Consider the following 14,763-nt stretch of genomic DNA (forward strand, 5'->3'; position numbering starts at 1 on the left):
TCATTGCTAACAGAAATGGTAAATAAATTCCATAGGTACAATACAAAGAGCATAAAAATGACTCTAAACATGACCACAGAACTTCAGTCAACACTCAACATTTGAAGAGTGGAAAATGAGCATTTGGGAAAAAGGTAAGAATTATTATGCCAGTTATCTGGGAAATACAGGTTGGTAAACTTGGAATCAATCCTAAATATGAATTTTAGAATGAATGACTAAACAAGTGATCAAGGATACTTGATAGGAAAGTACTCAGGAGGTGCTACAATGAGTCACCCTTAGAAAGGCCATGCTTTGGCTGGGCACAGTGGCTCATGCCTTTAATTCCAGCACTTTGGGAGTCCTGGGGCAGGAGGATCACTTGAGGCCAGGAGTTTGAGACGAGCCTTGGCAACATAGCAAGACCCCATCGATACAAAAACTTTAAGAATTAGCCAGGTGCGGTGTCACATTCCAGTAGTCCTAGACACTCAGGAGGCTGAAGTGGGAGGATTGCTTGAGACCAGCAGGTCAAGGTTGTAGTGAACTATGATGACACCACTGCACTCCAGCCTAGGTGACAGAGCAGGACCTTATCTCAAGAAAAAAAAAAAAAAAAAAAAAGCCATGCTTTTATTTTGCTTTCTGGAATGATTCCAGATCAGGAGGCACCAAACTTCAGCGTGCTCCCTGTTTTTATTGGTTTTACTGGAACATGTTCATTCATTTATGAATTGTCCATGGCTGCTTTTGTACTATAAAAGCAGAGGTGAATAGCTATATGGCCTATAAAGCCAAAAATATTTACTATAAGACCATTACAAAAAAAGTTTGCTGATGCCTTCTCTGGTGACAAGAAAATGCCACTGGATGGTTATTATTGCACCAGGAATGACCTCAAAACCAAGATCTCCTCACTGGCTCCTGACTTTGACCTTGTGGTTATATCCAGTTTGGTTCAGTTGACTAGGCCTCCCACTGTGCTGGCCCTAGAATAGAAAGACAAATAAGACCACATAGGATGCTAATATCTGCAATGAAGATGTACCTAACAGAGGCAAATCTAACCCCAGCTGAGAAGATGAGGAAAAAGATATTGAGTCAGGTAACGAAGAGCTCACACCAAGACACTATGGTGTCGATGGAGCAGTATGTGTGTGACTGTGCAAGGTGGGGGTTGGATGCTGCTCTCCTTAGTCACATGTCACTGCCTGCTTACATGGTCACCCTCAGAAGGAGAACTATGATAGGAGTGTGAGAAATCTCTGAACATTTTAACAATCAGTTTTCCCTTCTTTCTGGTTAATTACTATTAGCTTAAAGATATGCCGTAATAGCTCCCATCTAAGACACACACTCCATTTAGCATATGTCCCATTCCAGAGAGGCATCCATTCTCTGTCCCACTGTGCAGAATTCCTCCTGACATTTGTACATATTCAGCATTATAGCTACCCATCCTGTCATTCTCTCTCAAATCCCAAACACTGCAACTCCACCACCCTGCTAACCCATGCTTATCAAGATCACCAAGGCCTTCCACACTGACAAATCCAATAGTCAATTTGCAAGCCTCATCTCACTGGTCCTATGAGTAGGATTTGCCACAGGTGCTTGTGGTTTTCAGGTTCACTTGGCTTCCAGTCTACTAAACCTCTTGTTTTTCTTTCTACCTTGCAGGCTGCTACTTCTCAGACAGCTTAGCATTTTACAAACTCCCTTTCTTCTAAATGCTGACCTGCCCCAGGGGTTAGTCCTTGCTTTCTTTTAATCTCTATCTACAGTTTTCCCCTTAAAGACTTAATCTAGTCTCTCACCTTCAAAGGCATTTTTACGCTAAGACAAGAATCTATCCCTTAAATTCCAAACTCTCCCCTGAATAATCGACTTGCACGTCTAACTATAGTACCTACATGACATGGCTGTTTTAACTCTTTATTCTACCCATATCACTCCAACAAACAAAAAAGCCTTCTTTCTCATTCTTCTCCATCTTAGTAACTGATTACTATCCAGTTGCCATCCCCCAGAAGGAAAACAGCATCTCTCCTCTCACACCCATATCCAACCTATCAGCAAATTGTGGGAGCCGCAATAAGTATTTTTGAATGTATGTCTTCATGCGCAACAGGGGATATAACTATAACATAAATTTCTTGAAGAAAGCCTACATCTTTAAGGCTCCCAAATTTAATTTTCCTGCTTTACTCAATTTATTAGTAACAGTTGCTATATTTGTTGTATCAACAATATAATGGTTAACAAGAGACTGAGAGTGAAATTATATTGGCTGTGTGTATGTATGTATATGTATATGTTATATGATACATATACATGTTATAAAATATATAATATATAAAATCTGGTTAAATACACCAAATATAATTGTATCAACAATATAATGGTTGATCAACATTATAATGGTTGTATCAACAATATAATGGTTGATCAACATTATAATGGTTGTATCAACAATCTAATGGTTGATCAACAAGAGACCAAATTTAATTTTCCTGCTTTACTCAATTTACTAGTAACAGTTCTTATATTTGTGGTATATGGTTGATCAAGATCAGTAAGAGACTGGTTATATAATTTATGCTACCATGTTTTACAGACTCTAAAATATATCTATTTTTTACTTTTAACATGTTTGAAATCTGGACTCAGCATTCCACAATTGTTATTGGCTAAGCAGCAGTTACAGCAAAGCGGTCATTGCCAAACATGGTCACAGCTGTTGATACTGATGATACCTCCAATGCTATGGGCATTGGTGATGCACGTTGAGTGTGCCATGCTAAATGTCTTTAAAAACTTATGATTTAGCACTGAGAAGAAAAGTTACTGCCCAGAAAAGCACAAAAGCAGGAGCATGGCATGTATTTGACATTAGTGAAACAAATATTTATAAGACTATTAAACAAAAGCAAGTCAATGTTTTCTTGCAAAGCAACAAACAAGCCCTCTAATGAAACCCACAATAGGAAGAAGCCTTTAAAAAGATAAAGCTGGCTGGTGGCTCACGCCTGTAATCCCAGCACTTTGAGAGGCCGAGGTGGGCAGATCACCTGAGGTCAGGAGTTCGAGACAAGCCTGACCAACATGGTGAAACTGTGTCTCTACAAAAAATACAAAAAGTAGCCAAGCATGGCGGCACGTGCCTGTAGTCCCAGCTACTTGGGAGGCTGAGGCAGGAGAATCGCCTGAACCCGGGAGACAGAGGTTGCAGTGAACCGAGATCGCACCACTGCACTCCAGCCTGGGCAACAAAGCAAGACTCCATCTCAAAAAACAAAAAGAAAAAGAAAGATAAAGCTGTGTTAGCATTTGTTACAAAGTTACATGCAAAAATAAAAATGCCTATCACGAGCCAAGCAATGCAACTGATGGCAGGAGAAACGACAGATTCCCTCAGAAAACATACACCTCAAAGAAACAAGAGGCTAGTATAACTAAGTCATGAATCACTCAGGATGATCAGGAAAGTACTGTGTGGCAGTTTGATTCTCCACTACAGTGTATAAAATAATGTTACGTCTTGTAATTTATACATTCTATATTAAATTCAGTATGGTACATATGTCCAATGGATACCCCACATCTAGAAAAATTGGAAAAAAAAATAGGGGTATATCCATATGTACCAAAATGGAAAGATCTCCAAGACAAATTTTAAGTGCAAAAAACAACAATACAAACAAAATTGTTCATAGTATCACCACTGTTTATATTTTTTAAAAAGGAAGGCACAGATAGAGGCCCCAAAATACTCTTCATCTATGGAAACTTGACATATCAAAACTGGCACTGTAATCAGAGAGGAAAGGATAGACCACTCAATAAACGGTGATGGGACAACTTGGTCTCTAAGTAGAAAAAAAAAGAAATTGAATCCGTTACTTGATACAAAGTTCACTTTCATATGGATTTCATTTAAATGAAAAAAAGCAAAACTTTAAAAGAATGTTCTTGGAGTAAGAATTTCTTTAACCTGTATGACCTTGGAGTAACAAAAAATGTCTTTAAAATGCATAAAAATTATAAAACATAAAAATTTAACTACATTAAATTTAAGTACTTCTGTTCATCAAAAGATATCAGAAAGAAAGTGACAAAGCAAGACACAGACACAGAAGCTAGCCACAGACTGGGAAGCTATTTGCAGTACATTTACCCAACATAGCATTTGCCACAGACTAGGAAGTTATTTGTGATACACATATCAGACAAAGGATTTATATCTAGAATATACAAAGATGCAAAAAATTTAAAAGACAAAAGACTTGCAAAGGCATTTCACAAGAGGACTTCTGTAGCTAGTAAACATATGAAAAGGTACTCAACATAATTTGTTCTCAGGGAAATTAAACGACAAATAACACAAGACTGTACACATCAGAATGAGAAAGCTAGTAAGACAGGATCAGTATTGGCAAAGAAACGAAGCAAATACATACACCACTGACGGGAGAGTAAACTGGTATAAGCACTTTGGGAGTATGGCAGTGAGAGAGCCAGGTGGGAAGGGATCCCCAGAGAAACTCCAACCGGCCTGCACACCAGGAGGACTGCACACTGGGGCGCAACAGACGTTCACACCGTTCAGAGTGGGGAGGAGCCTGGCCCCTCCTCTTCCTGGGCGGTACCTGGGATACAATCTGCAAGGCAAGAAGCACACTAGCAGGACCCTGGCTTTGTGGAGAATCCCTGTGTCCCTTTTTTCCCAATAGATTCCATTATTCTCACCTTTCAAATTAGCTGCGAGCCTAATTTTTCATGGCTGTGGGACAAGGACCCCATCTTTAGCTAAACTAAGGAGAAAGTCCTACAACAGCAGTATCTACTAAAGCGAAACATACACACACCCTGTGACCCAACAATTCAACTCCTAGGTGAACACCAAAGAGAAGCAACTACATATGTCTGCCAAAATATCCATCAATAGTAAAATAGAATGCCATACCAGCTGGGGGATGGGGGGACATAAAGAAGGAACTGCTATAACCCCCAACATGGTTGACTCTATTGGAGAGGGAAGGGAGGCAAAGGAGAAAGGTACACAAAGGCTTTCCATTGTACCCATCATGCTCTCATCTTAATGATGTGCTGGGTCCATAGATTTTCACTTTCATTCTTTTCTTTAAATTGTATGTTTATGGGTGTGTATTTGTTTTAAAATTTTTGAGTAGTGGCAAAAACAGGACAAAGAATCACTGCCAATTTTGTAAAAAAAGAGATAACGTACAAATACATGTAAGGGGGTGTGTGTGTGTCTCTGTGTGTGCGTGTGTGTGTGTGTGTGTGTGTATTTCTGAAAGGGTATAAGAAAAGGTGGCAATAGGAATTGCTTGGAAGGAGGTGAATTGTAGAACCCTGGATTGAAATGAGAGTGTGAGAGTGAAAAGGAAACTTCCCATCTATTGTATACCTTTGGTTCTACTCGAATTTTTTACCAGATATTTTCTCTGCCAAAATGAAAATGGATGTCCTAAACTTAGAAGCATTGTAATTGAACTTGAGATTTCACTGGCTGTGTGTATGTATGTATATATGTTATATGATATATATACATGTTATAAAATACATAATACAATATATAAAATCTGGTTAAATACATCAAATATAGTTGAGAGCAAGAAAGCTGATAGCTCAGAAAAGAAAAAGGTAGAAATGAAAGTAGACATAGTAGAATGAGATGGGAAAGAACTTAGTCGCCCCCATCAGGGCTATGTTTCCATGCTAACCACTTCCACTTCTTCACAGCAGTGACCGCCATCAATATGCACTCATTTAGTGGGTTTATATTACGAAAGTCTGACTCCCTGCCAGACACCGAGCTCTGTGAAAGCAAGAAGATAGTTTTTGCTCAGCACAGTATCCCTAGACTTAACGCAGGCACCGACATATAAGAGATGTTGCAGGATGGAGGTTAAAAGCATAACAGGCTCTTATTTCACCTCTTTGGACCTCAATTCCACATCCCTAAAATAGTGCAGCAGCACCTGCTGACAAGATTGCTATCAGGCTGGGCTCAGTGGTTCATGCCTGCAATCCCAGCACTTTCGGAGGCCGAGTGGGTCACCTGAGGTCAGGAGTTCAAGACCAGCCTGGCCAACATGGTAAAACCCCGTCTCTACCAAAGATACAAAAATTAGCCCAGTGCAGTGGTGCACGCCAGTAGTCCCAGCTACCGGGGAGGCTAAGGCGGGAGAATCGCCTGAATTCAGGAGGTGGAGGTTGCAGTGAGCTGAGATCATGCAACTGCACTCTAGCCTGGGCAACAGAGGGAGACTCTGTCTCAAAAAAAAGAAAAAAAAAAAAAGATTGTTATCAGAGTTAGTGCATGGAAAGCACTGAGCACAGTGCCTGACATGTGGGGTCACTTCAGATGCCAGGGGACAGTGATGACAACAGACCAAATGCCAGTTTCACCAAGGAAACTAGGCCATTCCTGAAAAGTAGCAGTACCTTACTGGGGTGGAAGTGTAAGATGGGCCTGAGCCTTTTGCTGGGATATAATCACTTTCAATAATTCCTTGGGTTGTATGATTTTCCAGCTGTTCACTGGAGTATTGTGTGAGGCAGCAGGGAATTGGGATTCCAGTTAGGGAATTGGGATACAATGTAGAAGATGCCTCACATCATGAACTATGCAGCAGTCAGAAATGACGGACTTGATGTACACATAGTAGACTGGATAGAAATGGAACACACAGCACTGGGCGGAAAAGGGAAGAAACACGATGAAATCTGTAGGACAAATTCATTTACATAAATTAAAATTACATGTATAAAAAGCGATGAGATTTTTAAAAACACATATAAGCCAAAGTAATATTAATCTGATATATGAGAATGATTTCTAGTGGAGAGAGAGGAAATGAGACTGGTGAATGAAGACAGAAGAGAATAAAACAAAGAGAGGGACTTTATATGCTCCATGATGGAAGTACCACGAATGAGGAGCATAATTAATAACCTGGTGTACCAAAACTCCAAAGAGTAAAAAACATCCCCTGTAAAAGCTGAAATGAGCAAGAACAGCCTCAAGATGGTACTCATTGGTAAGAGTGGCCAGATAATAATAAGCTGACTATAACAGGCTAAAATCAAGGCAAACGGGCTGTATCTCTAAACACAGACTCGATGTCTCAAGACACTAAAAAGGGAGCTGTTAATATAAAATATATTGAGTTATGCAAATAAAACTGAATATTGTTTATAAACAATGGAATATATATATGTATACGTATTTCAAATAGGACTATGAAAAAGAACACATTAAAGGTATGGACAGTACCCAAATTAATGATTTATAAATTGCTGCTGTGCTAACTAGTCTTTAAATCTTTCAGATTCTTCTGTTCATAGAAACTAATTGTAAAGGAAAAAGATGATTAGATGTAAAAGCACAAATAGAGGCAACGAATAAAGAAAATCTTTTTCATGGGAATTGATATGATTACAGGCTGAATGCTATGTGCAATCTTAAGATTTAAAACAAGGTGATAAAAGGAAAAGAAAGGCATGTCTATGAAATGCACATGTCCTTAAGTTCCCTGTGGAGTGAACCAGAAATGAAGGAGTGAACCATTTGAGACTGACAAACCTGATCTCCAGCCTTTCTTCTGCCCACTCACAAAATGGCAGCAGGGTTTTAAAATGGGACTTCTAACAAACATTTCATAATGAAAGATTTCCCAGGAAGTTGCAAATGGGGGAACTGCTTATGAGAGATGATTAAAATGTTGCTCTACATTATTCAAATTGTATTGTGCGCATCCAGTGCTGGTATTAACTAAATGCAGACAGCTTCTTTCTAGTTGAGCTCAACTCCAGAAACGTACTTATGGACAATCCAAGCATAGGAGTACAAAGTTTACTGAATTTGAGGAATTAATCAACCTCTGCATTAGCCAAAGTCAGCTTGTCTTTGAGTATGTTTGAAAAAGTCAAATCTGCAGGTAGCTTGCAAATCTGTGGTGGATAGGCTGGGATCTGGTCACAGGTGCTGGGTGGGCTAACTCCTGACAGTTTCCAGGGCTATCTCTAGCATCAGATGCTACCTTTTTCAAAGACACGTATTCTCACCCCTGGTATAGTTTAGTATTGTCTCACTCTACCACCTCCCAAATGGAGAGAGTGGGATGAAATGGGACTGAGATATGCCTAAAAAGTGGAAGGCTAAGAGCAACGATCAAATGGAATTTCAGAGCTTGTGGTTGTGCATATTTCTGCTATTGACTATGGTCAAGGCACCTCTACACGTACCAGAATCCCCGAGGAAATAAAGGTCTGGGTCTATGTGTACACATGTGTTTATACCACTGTACTTGCATGGAGTTACTAAACAGAGCGAGGTTAAAATCAGTAAAAGCTGGCTTCTTTGGATGTAGTGCTGTTAGGTATCCAATATTGAACATGACAGTCATGTAATTTTAGTTTCTTGTCTAGTAAAGTGAAAATTTAGAAATCATTCATGTAAATGTTTTTTATTTAAATATTATGATCTGAGATTTTCTCTTAATTCCCAACTGATATGTAATCAGTAGTAGTTTAGAGCCCTCCAGTCTGTAGCTTCTCTTTTAGATTTAACAACCCATAAATAAATACTTTAGGAGATACTGATTTAAATGCTACTATAATCCTTTTTATAAATATGAGAAATCTTTTGGTACTGTGAATGATTTTACTCTCTAAACTTTTTACAAGAAGTTTATATAATATAACAACCAACAAAGTACATGGATTTAAATATTTGTGTACCATACTGATGCTATACATTCAGGTCAGTTATTATCCTGTATTATGTATTTATGTATTATAGGATATACCTTATCCAAAAAGCTTCAGTCCAAAAAGCTTGGACTATCCCTTATCCAAAAAGCTTCTGACCAAAACTGTTTTTGATTTAGGATTTTTTTCAGATTTCGGATTAATCTGCATTACGCTTACCAATTCAGCATCCCTAATCTGAAAAAATGAAATCTGAAATGTTCCGATGAGTATTTTCATTGAGCATCATGTCAGTGCTCAAAAAGTTTCAGATTTTGGAGTATTCTGAATTTCAGGTTGTTTTTTTCTTCAACTTTCCATGCACTGGTAACCTGGCATTTTTAATTGACAATCCCTACTCACTGGTTATATATGAACAGTTAATTAAACATGTTTAGTAATTTACACTTCTGTTTATTATCATCATAAATCTGTAAGGATTTTAGTAATTGTTTTAATTACTGATAATGAGGAACTGCACAAAAACATTGGCACAAGTATGTCTCTATGAAGATTATTAAAGATGAAGGGGGCCGAGCATGGTGGCTCATGCCTGTAATCCAGCACTTTGGGAGGCCAAGGTGGGCAGATCACCTGAGGTCAGGAGTTCGAGACCAGACTGGCCAACACGGTGAAACCCCGTCTCTACTAAAAGTACAAAAATTAGCTGGGCATGGTGGCATGCATCTGTAGTCCTAGCTACTTAGGAGGCTGAGGCAGGAGAAACACTTGAACCCGGGAAGCAGAGGTTGCAATGAGCCAAGATTGTACCATTGCACTCCAGCCTGAGCAACTCAGTGACTCTCTGTCTCAAAAATAAATAAAATAAAATAAAATAAAATAAAATAAAAATGAAGGATCAGTTAACTATAAAATATGTAAAGAGGCAGAGCTTGGCAAACATAATGAAATATTTTAACTCCAGTAGCAGAGCCACTCCCTAATTATATGGCAGCGACTGAATCTTATTTAGTGTGAAAAACAATAATATTAGACTGTTGTATCAGGGCCTATGGAAGTGAACTCATCACTGCCATTAGGACAAAGTTTAGTTTTCAATTACATAAATATTTCCACTTTGGAGCCATTAAAAGTTCAACTTTCAATGATTTAAAGCACTGAAATTACTGGCAGACATATATTTCATTCCTTAACAAGGTTTGGGATGGTGATTCCTTTAAAAGTGGTTATGAAATCTCTGGAGCGTTTGTTGAATGCAGAGTCTCTGATCCTGGCTCTACACATTTAGATTTGAGTCTGGGCTGGGGCCCAAAACAATTGTATCCATTATAGAATCCTCAATGTTCCATACACACAGTGACTACCATACCAGGGAATAGAGACCGGACACAAGTGATCAACTAGGTATTTATAAAACTTAATACAGTAGCCTAACATAGATTTATTCATTCAAAGAAACCAAAATATCTTTTGGACGTAAGACCCAGTTAATCTAACTATGAAAAGGACATGAAAGAAAAACATATAGAAGTCAGCCAAAAACAAGACAAGACCAAAAAAAAAAAAAAAAACTGACACAGAGTTGAGCTTGTAATAAAGACAATGACAGGATACACCCATCATAAAAACAAGTAACATAAAAACACAAGCAAAAGCTAGTCATCTCTGATGAAAGAATCCCAGCAAACCTGGAGCTACTAGCACCAGTCTTCCAGCCAGTACTTCACATATCAAATGTAGCCACCATGAAAACCTAATGATTGATCATTACCAACATAAATTGTGTAACATCTGTAGGGGGCAGAACTATTTAAATCCATATACATTACTGAATGTTATTTGTATCATGTTTCTTTCTGAATCACAAGTGATGGTTTATTCTGCCTATACCATTAATTAGAAAATGATAGTTGATATAAATATACCACCAAATATAAATAATGTTGACTCCCCAAACGATGTTCCTTATTTCCTTCAACTCTTACCTCACAACTTAGGAAGTCGATTTTTAAAAATTATTGATTTTGAGGTCCAAAATATGTTCAAGTGCATTAAGTTGATAGAGTGTATAGTGAAAGAGAACCACTTGGCAGGGCTTTTGTGCTAAGGTTCTTGAATGTGGGCGGACATCAGAATCGCTCACCAGATCTCCTCAGAGTCTCTGGGGATTAGATTCCATATGTGTATTTTAAATAACACCTCAGTGATTCAAATGCAAAAGTTAAGAATTCCCTAATAGTGGGAATGATCATGACTACAAGGTGGACCACAAAACCTGATTTAAGATCTTGTCTAACTTTAGATTATAGGATTTTGGCAGTCTGAAGAATTTACTAAATCATGGAGTTAGATACATAGATGTTCCTCAACTTGTGATGGGGTTACAAGTCAATAACCTCTTCCTAAGTTGAAAATATCCTTAAGGTGAAAATTCATTTAATATACCTAACCTACCAAACATCCATCATAGCTTAGCTTATCCTATCTTAAATGTGCTCGGAACAGTTACATTAGCCTATGGTAGGGCAGAATCATCTAAAACTGTATTATTTTATAATAAAATATTGATTATATCACATAATTTATTGAATACGTACTAAAAGTGTAAAAACAGAATGGTATGTGTACTCTAAGTTTCTACTGAACTCATATTGTTTTCACACCATCATACAGTCAAAAAATCCTGAGTAGGACCATTGTAAGTTGGAGTGCAGCTGTATTAGAAAACTAGATCAGGAGGAAGAGGAGGGAGATGTAAAAAAAAAAAAAGAAAGAAAAAGAAAAAAGAAAACTAGATCAATATATTTCATGAACAGTGACACAAAACTTATTAAAACATTAGCAAACTGAATACAGCAAGAGATAAAAAAAATGGATTATTCACAATGACCAAGTAGGATTTAGCTTAGGAAAGTAAGGTTGATTTAACATCCAAAAATAAATTGATATAATTCATTCATTAATAATGTAATAAAGTATAAAACCACATAATCATGTCAAGAGATTCAGAAAAAGCAATTGACAAAAATCCAACATCCATTCATGACAAAAACTCTCAACAAACCAGGAATAGGAGTATCAGATCTTAGACTGAGAAAGTATCTCAGAATAACTGGAAGGTAGTGCTTTAAGATCAGTAACAATGTTTCAACCAACTTTAAAAAGTACTTCTTCCTATCATAAAGTTAAAAATAGTATTAAAAGAAAGCCAAACATTGCATGTTCTCACTTCTAAGTGGGAGCTGAACAATGAGAACACATGGACACATGCAGGAAGTTGCACACACTGGGGCCTGTCGGGAGGGGCATGAGGAGGGACAGCATCAGAAAGAATAGCTAATGGATGCTGAACTTAATAGGTGACAGGTTGATCTGTGCAGCAAACCACCATGGCACACGTTTACCTATGTAACACACCTGCACAAGTACCCTGGAACTTAAAAGTTGAAAAAAAAAAAAGGTTCAATTATTTTAAAATGTCCAAAAACTTATGAAAGTTGATGACTTTTTAAAATTGTCCCTATTCTTTAAAACTTGTCAGAGAGACTGCAATTCACAAAATTTATTATCTAGATCCTTAAAAGGCTTTCGAAAGGTATCAAGGATACCAAAGAAAACATTTCGGTATTTATTCCATGGCCCTATACATCTCTCAACCTTGTGCATTCATACAGCCTCGTAGAAAACCTGGTAACCCCACAACACTTAGTAGAGAACAGAATGGCTAGGCTATAGCAAAAGCGCCCTACCTCACTCTCTTACTCCAAATGTCTCCATATGTTCCCACTCTCTTTACCCGCCAGCCACATTCAATCTCCTTCCATCAATTATCCCTCAATATCACCCACTCTCAAGCCACCGTTGCCTAGCAGATACCAGAGACAAGTGACAGGGTCTTCATATAAACACACTCATCCACTCAAAAGGCCTTGGCTCCTCCAGGCATACCCAATCCATGCCTTTGTTCACAAGGGCACCCAATGAAGAGACTGTGACCCAACAGGAAATCATAAGGTCATGTTATTTAAACCTACCATCCCAGCTCTTCAATTTCCTTCCTTAACTCCCACTGTGAACTTTATTTTCACCATTTTTCTATGTGAACTTTATTTTCACCATTTTTCTCCATTCTCACTCCGTGCCAAGTAATTCCAAGACTTTAGGAAAATGAAAAGTAGCAGCTCTCCCTCCCCGAAATTTTAAAACCATTTCTACCTCAGAGAAGTGCTGCCACAATGGGAGGCACTGCACTTGTAAACTTAGAAAATCATGACTAGTCTTAATCGGGCAAGGCAAACAGCACTGCATTTATTCATGTATGTGCTGTCTGTGGCTGCTTTAGTACTGAAATGGCAGAGTTTAAGAATTCTTTCTGGTCAGGTGAAGCGGCTCATGCTTGTAATCCCAACACTTTGGGAGGCCAAGGTGGGAGGATTGCTAGAGGCCAGGAGTTTGAGACCAGCCAGGACAATAGAGTGAGACATCATCTCTATAAAAAATTTAAAGATTAGCTAGGCATGGTGGCACATGCCTGTAGTACTAGTTACTGGGGAAACTGAGGCAGGAGGATCACTTGAGCCCAGGAGGTCAAGGCTGCAGTCAGCCATGATCACATCAGTGCACCCCAGCCTAAGCAACAAAGTGGAAAAAAAATAAAAATAAAAAGAGAGAGAGACCTTGTCTCAAAAAAAAAAAAAAAAAATTCATTTCCTACCTAAGGTCACAGAGATATTTTGTATTTCTTAATAAACGTCTCAGTATTTTGTCACATTTAAGTATACAATCGAATTATAATTGATTTTGGGGTATGGTAAAAGACAGGGATCTAATTTCTTATTAGAAATTATATGGCCACAAAGCCAAAAAATGTTTACTGTTTGGCTCTTTGCAGAAAGTGTTTGCTACCTCCAATAATAATTTGCCCAGCAAAGTACCCCAAAATAAGGAGTCAGTTTGCACCTCAGTTCCGATGAATGTAGGACGAATATACAGACTAGCAGATGTTGAATATGGGACCCATTCTTGATCCAATTTCACAAGCTGTTGAATACACTCTAAGAGCTCTTCTTTGTCAAATACCTGAAAGAATGAAAAACATAACAAATGACAGAATTTTCTCATAATGTGACAATAATAAATGATCCTCACTGAAGCATTTAGACTGTTAAAAAAAAAAAGTAATAATAATCCCAACACAAAGAAATAAGAAACGTTTGAGGTGATGGATATCCTAATTATCCTAATTTTTATTTATTTATTTATTTATTTATTTATTTTATATGGAGTCTTGCTCTTTTGCCCAGGCTGGAGTGCAGTGGCACAATCTCGGCTCACTGTAACCTCCGCCTCCTGGGTTCAAGCAATTCTCCTATCTCAGCCTCCTGAGTAGCTGGGATTACAGGCGCCCGCCACCATGCCAAGCTAATTTTTGTATTTTTAGTAGAGATGGGGTTTCACCATGTTGGTCAGGCTAGTCTCGAACCCCTGACCTCGTGATCCACCCACTTCGGCCTCCCAAAGTACTGGGATTACAGGCGTGAGCCACCGCACCCGGCCCAATTTTTATTTATTTATTTCATATTTATTCTAATCATTACACAGTATATGCATGCATGAAAACATCACATGTACCTCATAAATATGTAAATTTATGGTACCAACAGAAAAAGCTTTTTAAGTAATAAAAAAAACCAAACCATTTTTTCTGTGATTTTCCCCCAAAAAATTGTGATGGGATGATGAGCCATCTACATGTGAAAGATAAGAAATTAGATCCCTACCTCTTACCATATCCCCAAATCAATTCCGATTGGATGATATACTTAAATGTGACAACATACTAAGACTTTTATTAAAAAGCACAAAATATCTCTGTGATCTTAAGGTAGGAAAGGATTCCTAAGTAGGAGCTGTAAAACACAAATCATAAAGGAAAAAATGGATAAAATGTGACTATTTGAAACTTAAGGACTTCTATTCTTCAAAAGATGTGAAAGCAACAAACAGGGTGAAGTTATTGGTAGCATGATCAACAAAGGATTT

General features: G+C 38.0%; 1 protein-coding gene across 8 annotated transcripts in view; it reads right to left on the reverse strand.

The window, feature by feature from the left end:
* Window positions 1-14,763, reverse strand: part of BCAT1 (branched chain amino acid transaminase 1) — a 156,626-nt gene that overhangs the window by 69,991 nt on the left and 71,872 nt on the right. For all 8 annotated transcript variants that reach the window (XR_634562.4, XM_031650335.1, XM_017945739.3 and 5 more), the window contains one exon: window positions 13,681-13,800. Coding sequence is in view for 7 of the 8 variants with exons in the window: in XM_031650335.1 (XP_031506195.1) it covers window positions 13,681-13,800 (120 nt within the window). In the remaining variant the exon portion in view is untranslated. The remainder of the gene's footprint in view (window positions 1-13,680; window positions 13,801-14,763) is intronic.

The sequence above is a fragment of the Papio anubis genome, chromosome 9, assembly GCF_008728515.1.
Source record: "Papio anubis isolate 15944 chromosome 9, Panubis1.0, whole genome shotgun sequence".
Classification (NCBI taxonomy): Eukaryota; Metazoa; Chordata; class Mammalia; order Primates; family Cercopithecidae; genus Papio; species Papio anubis.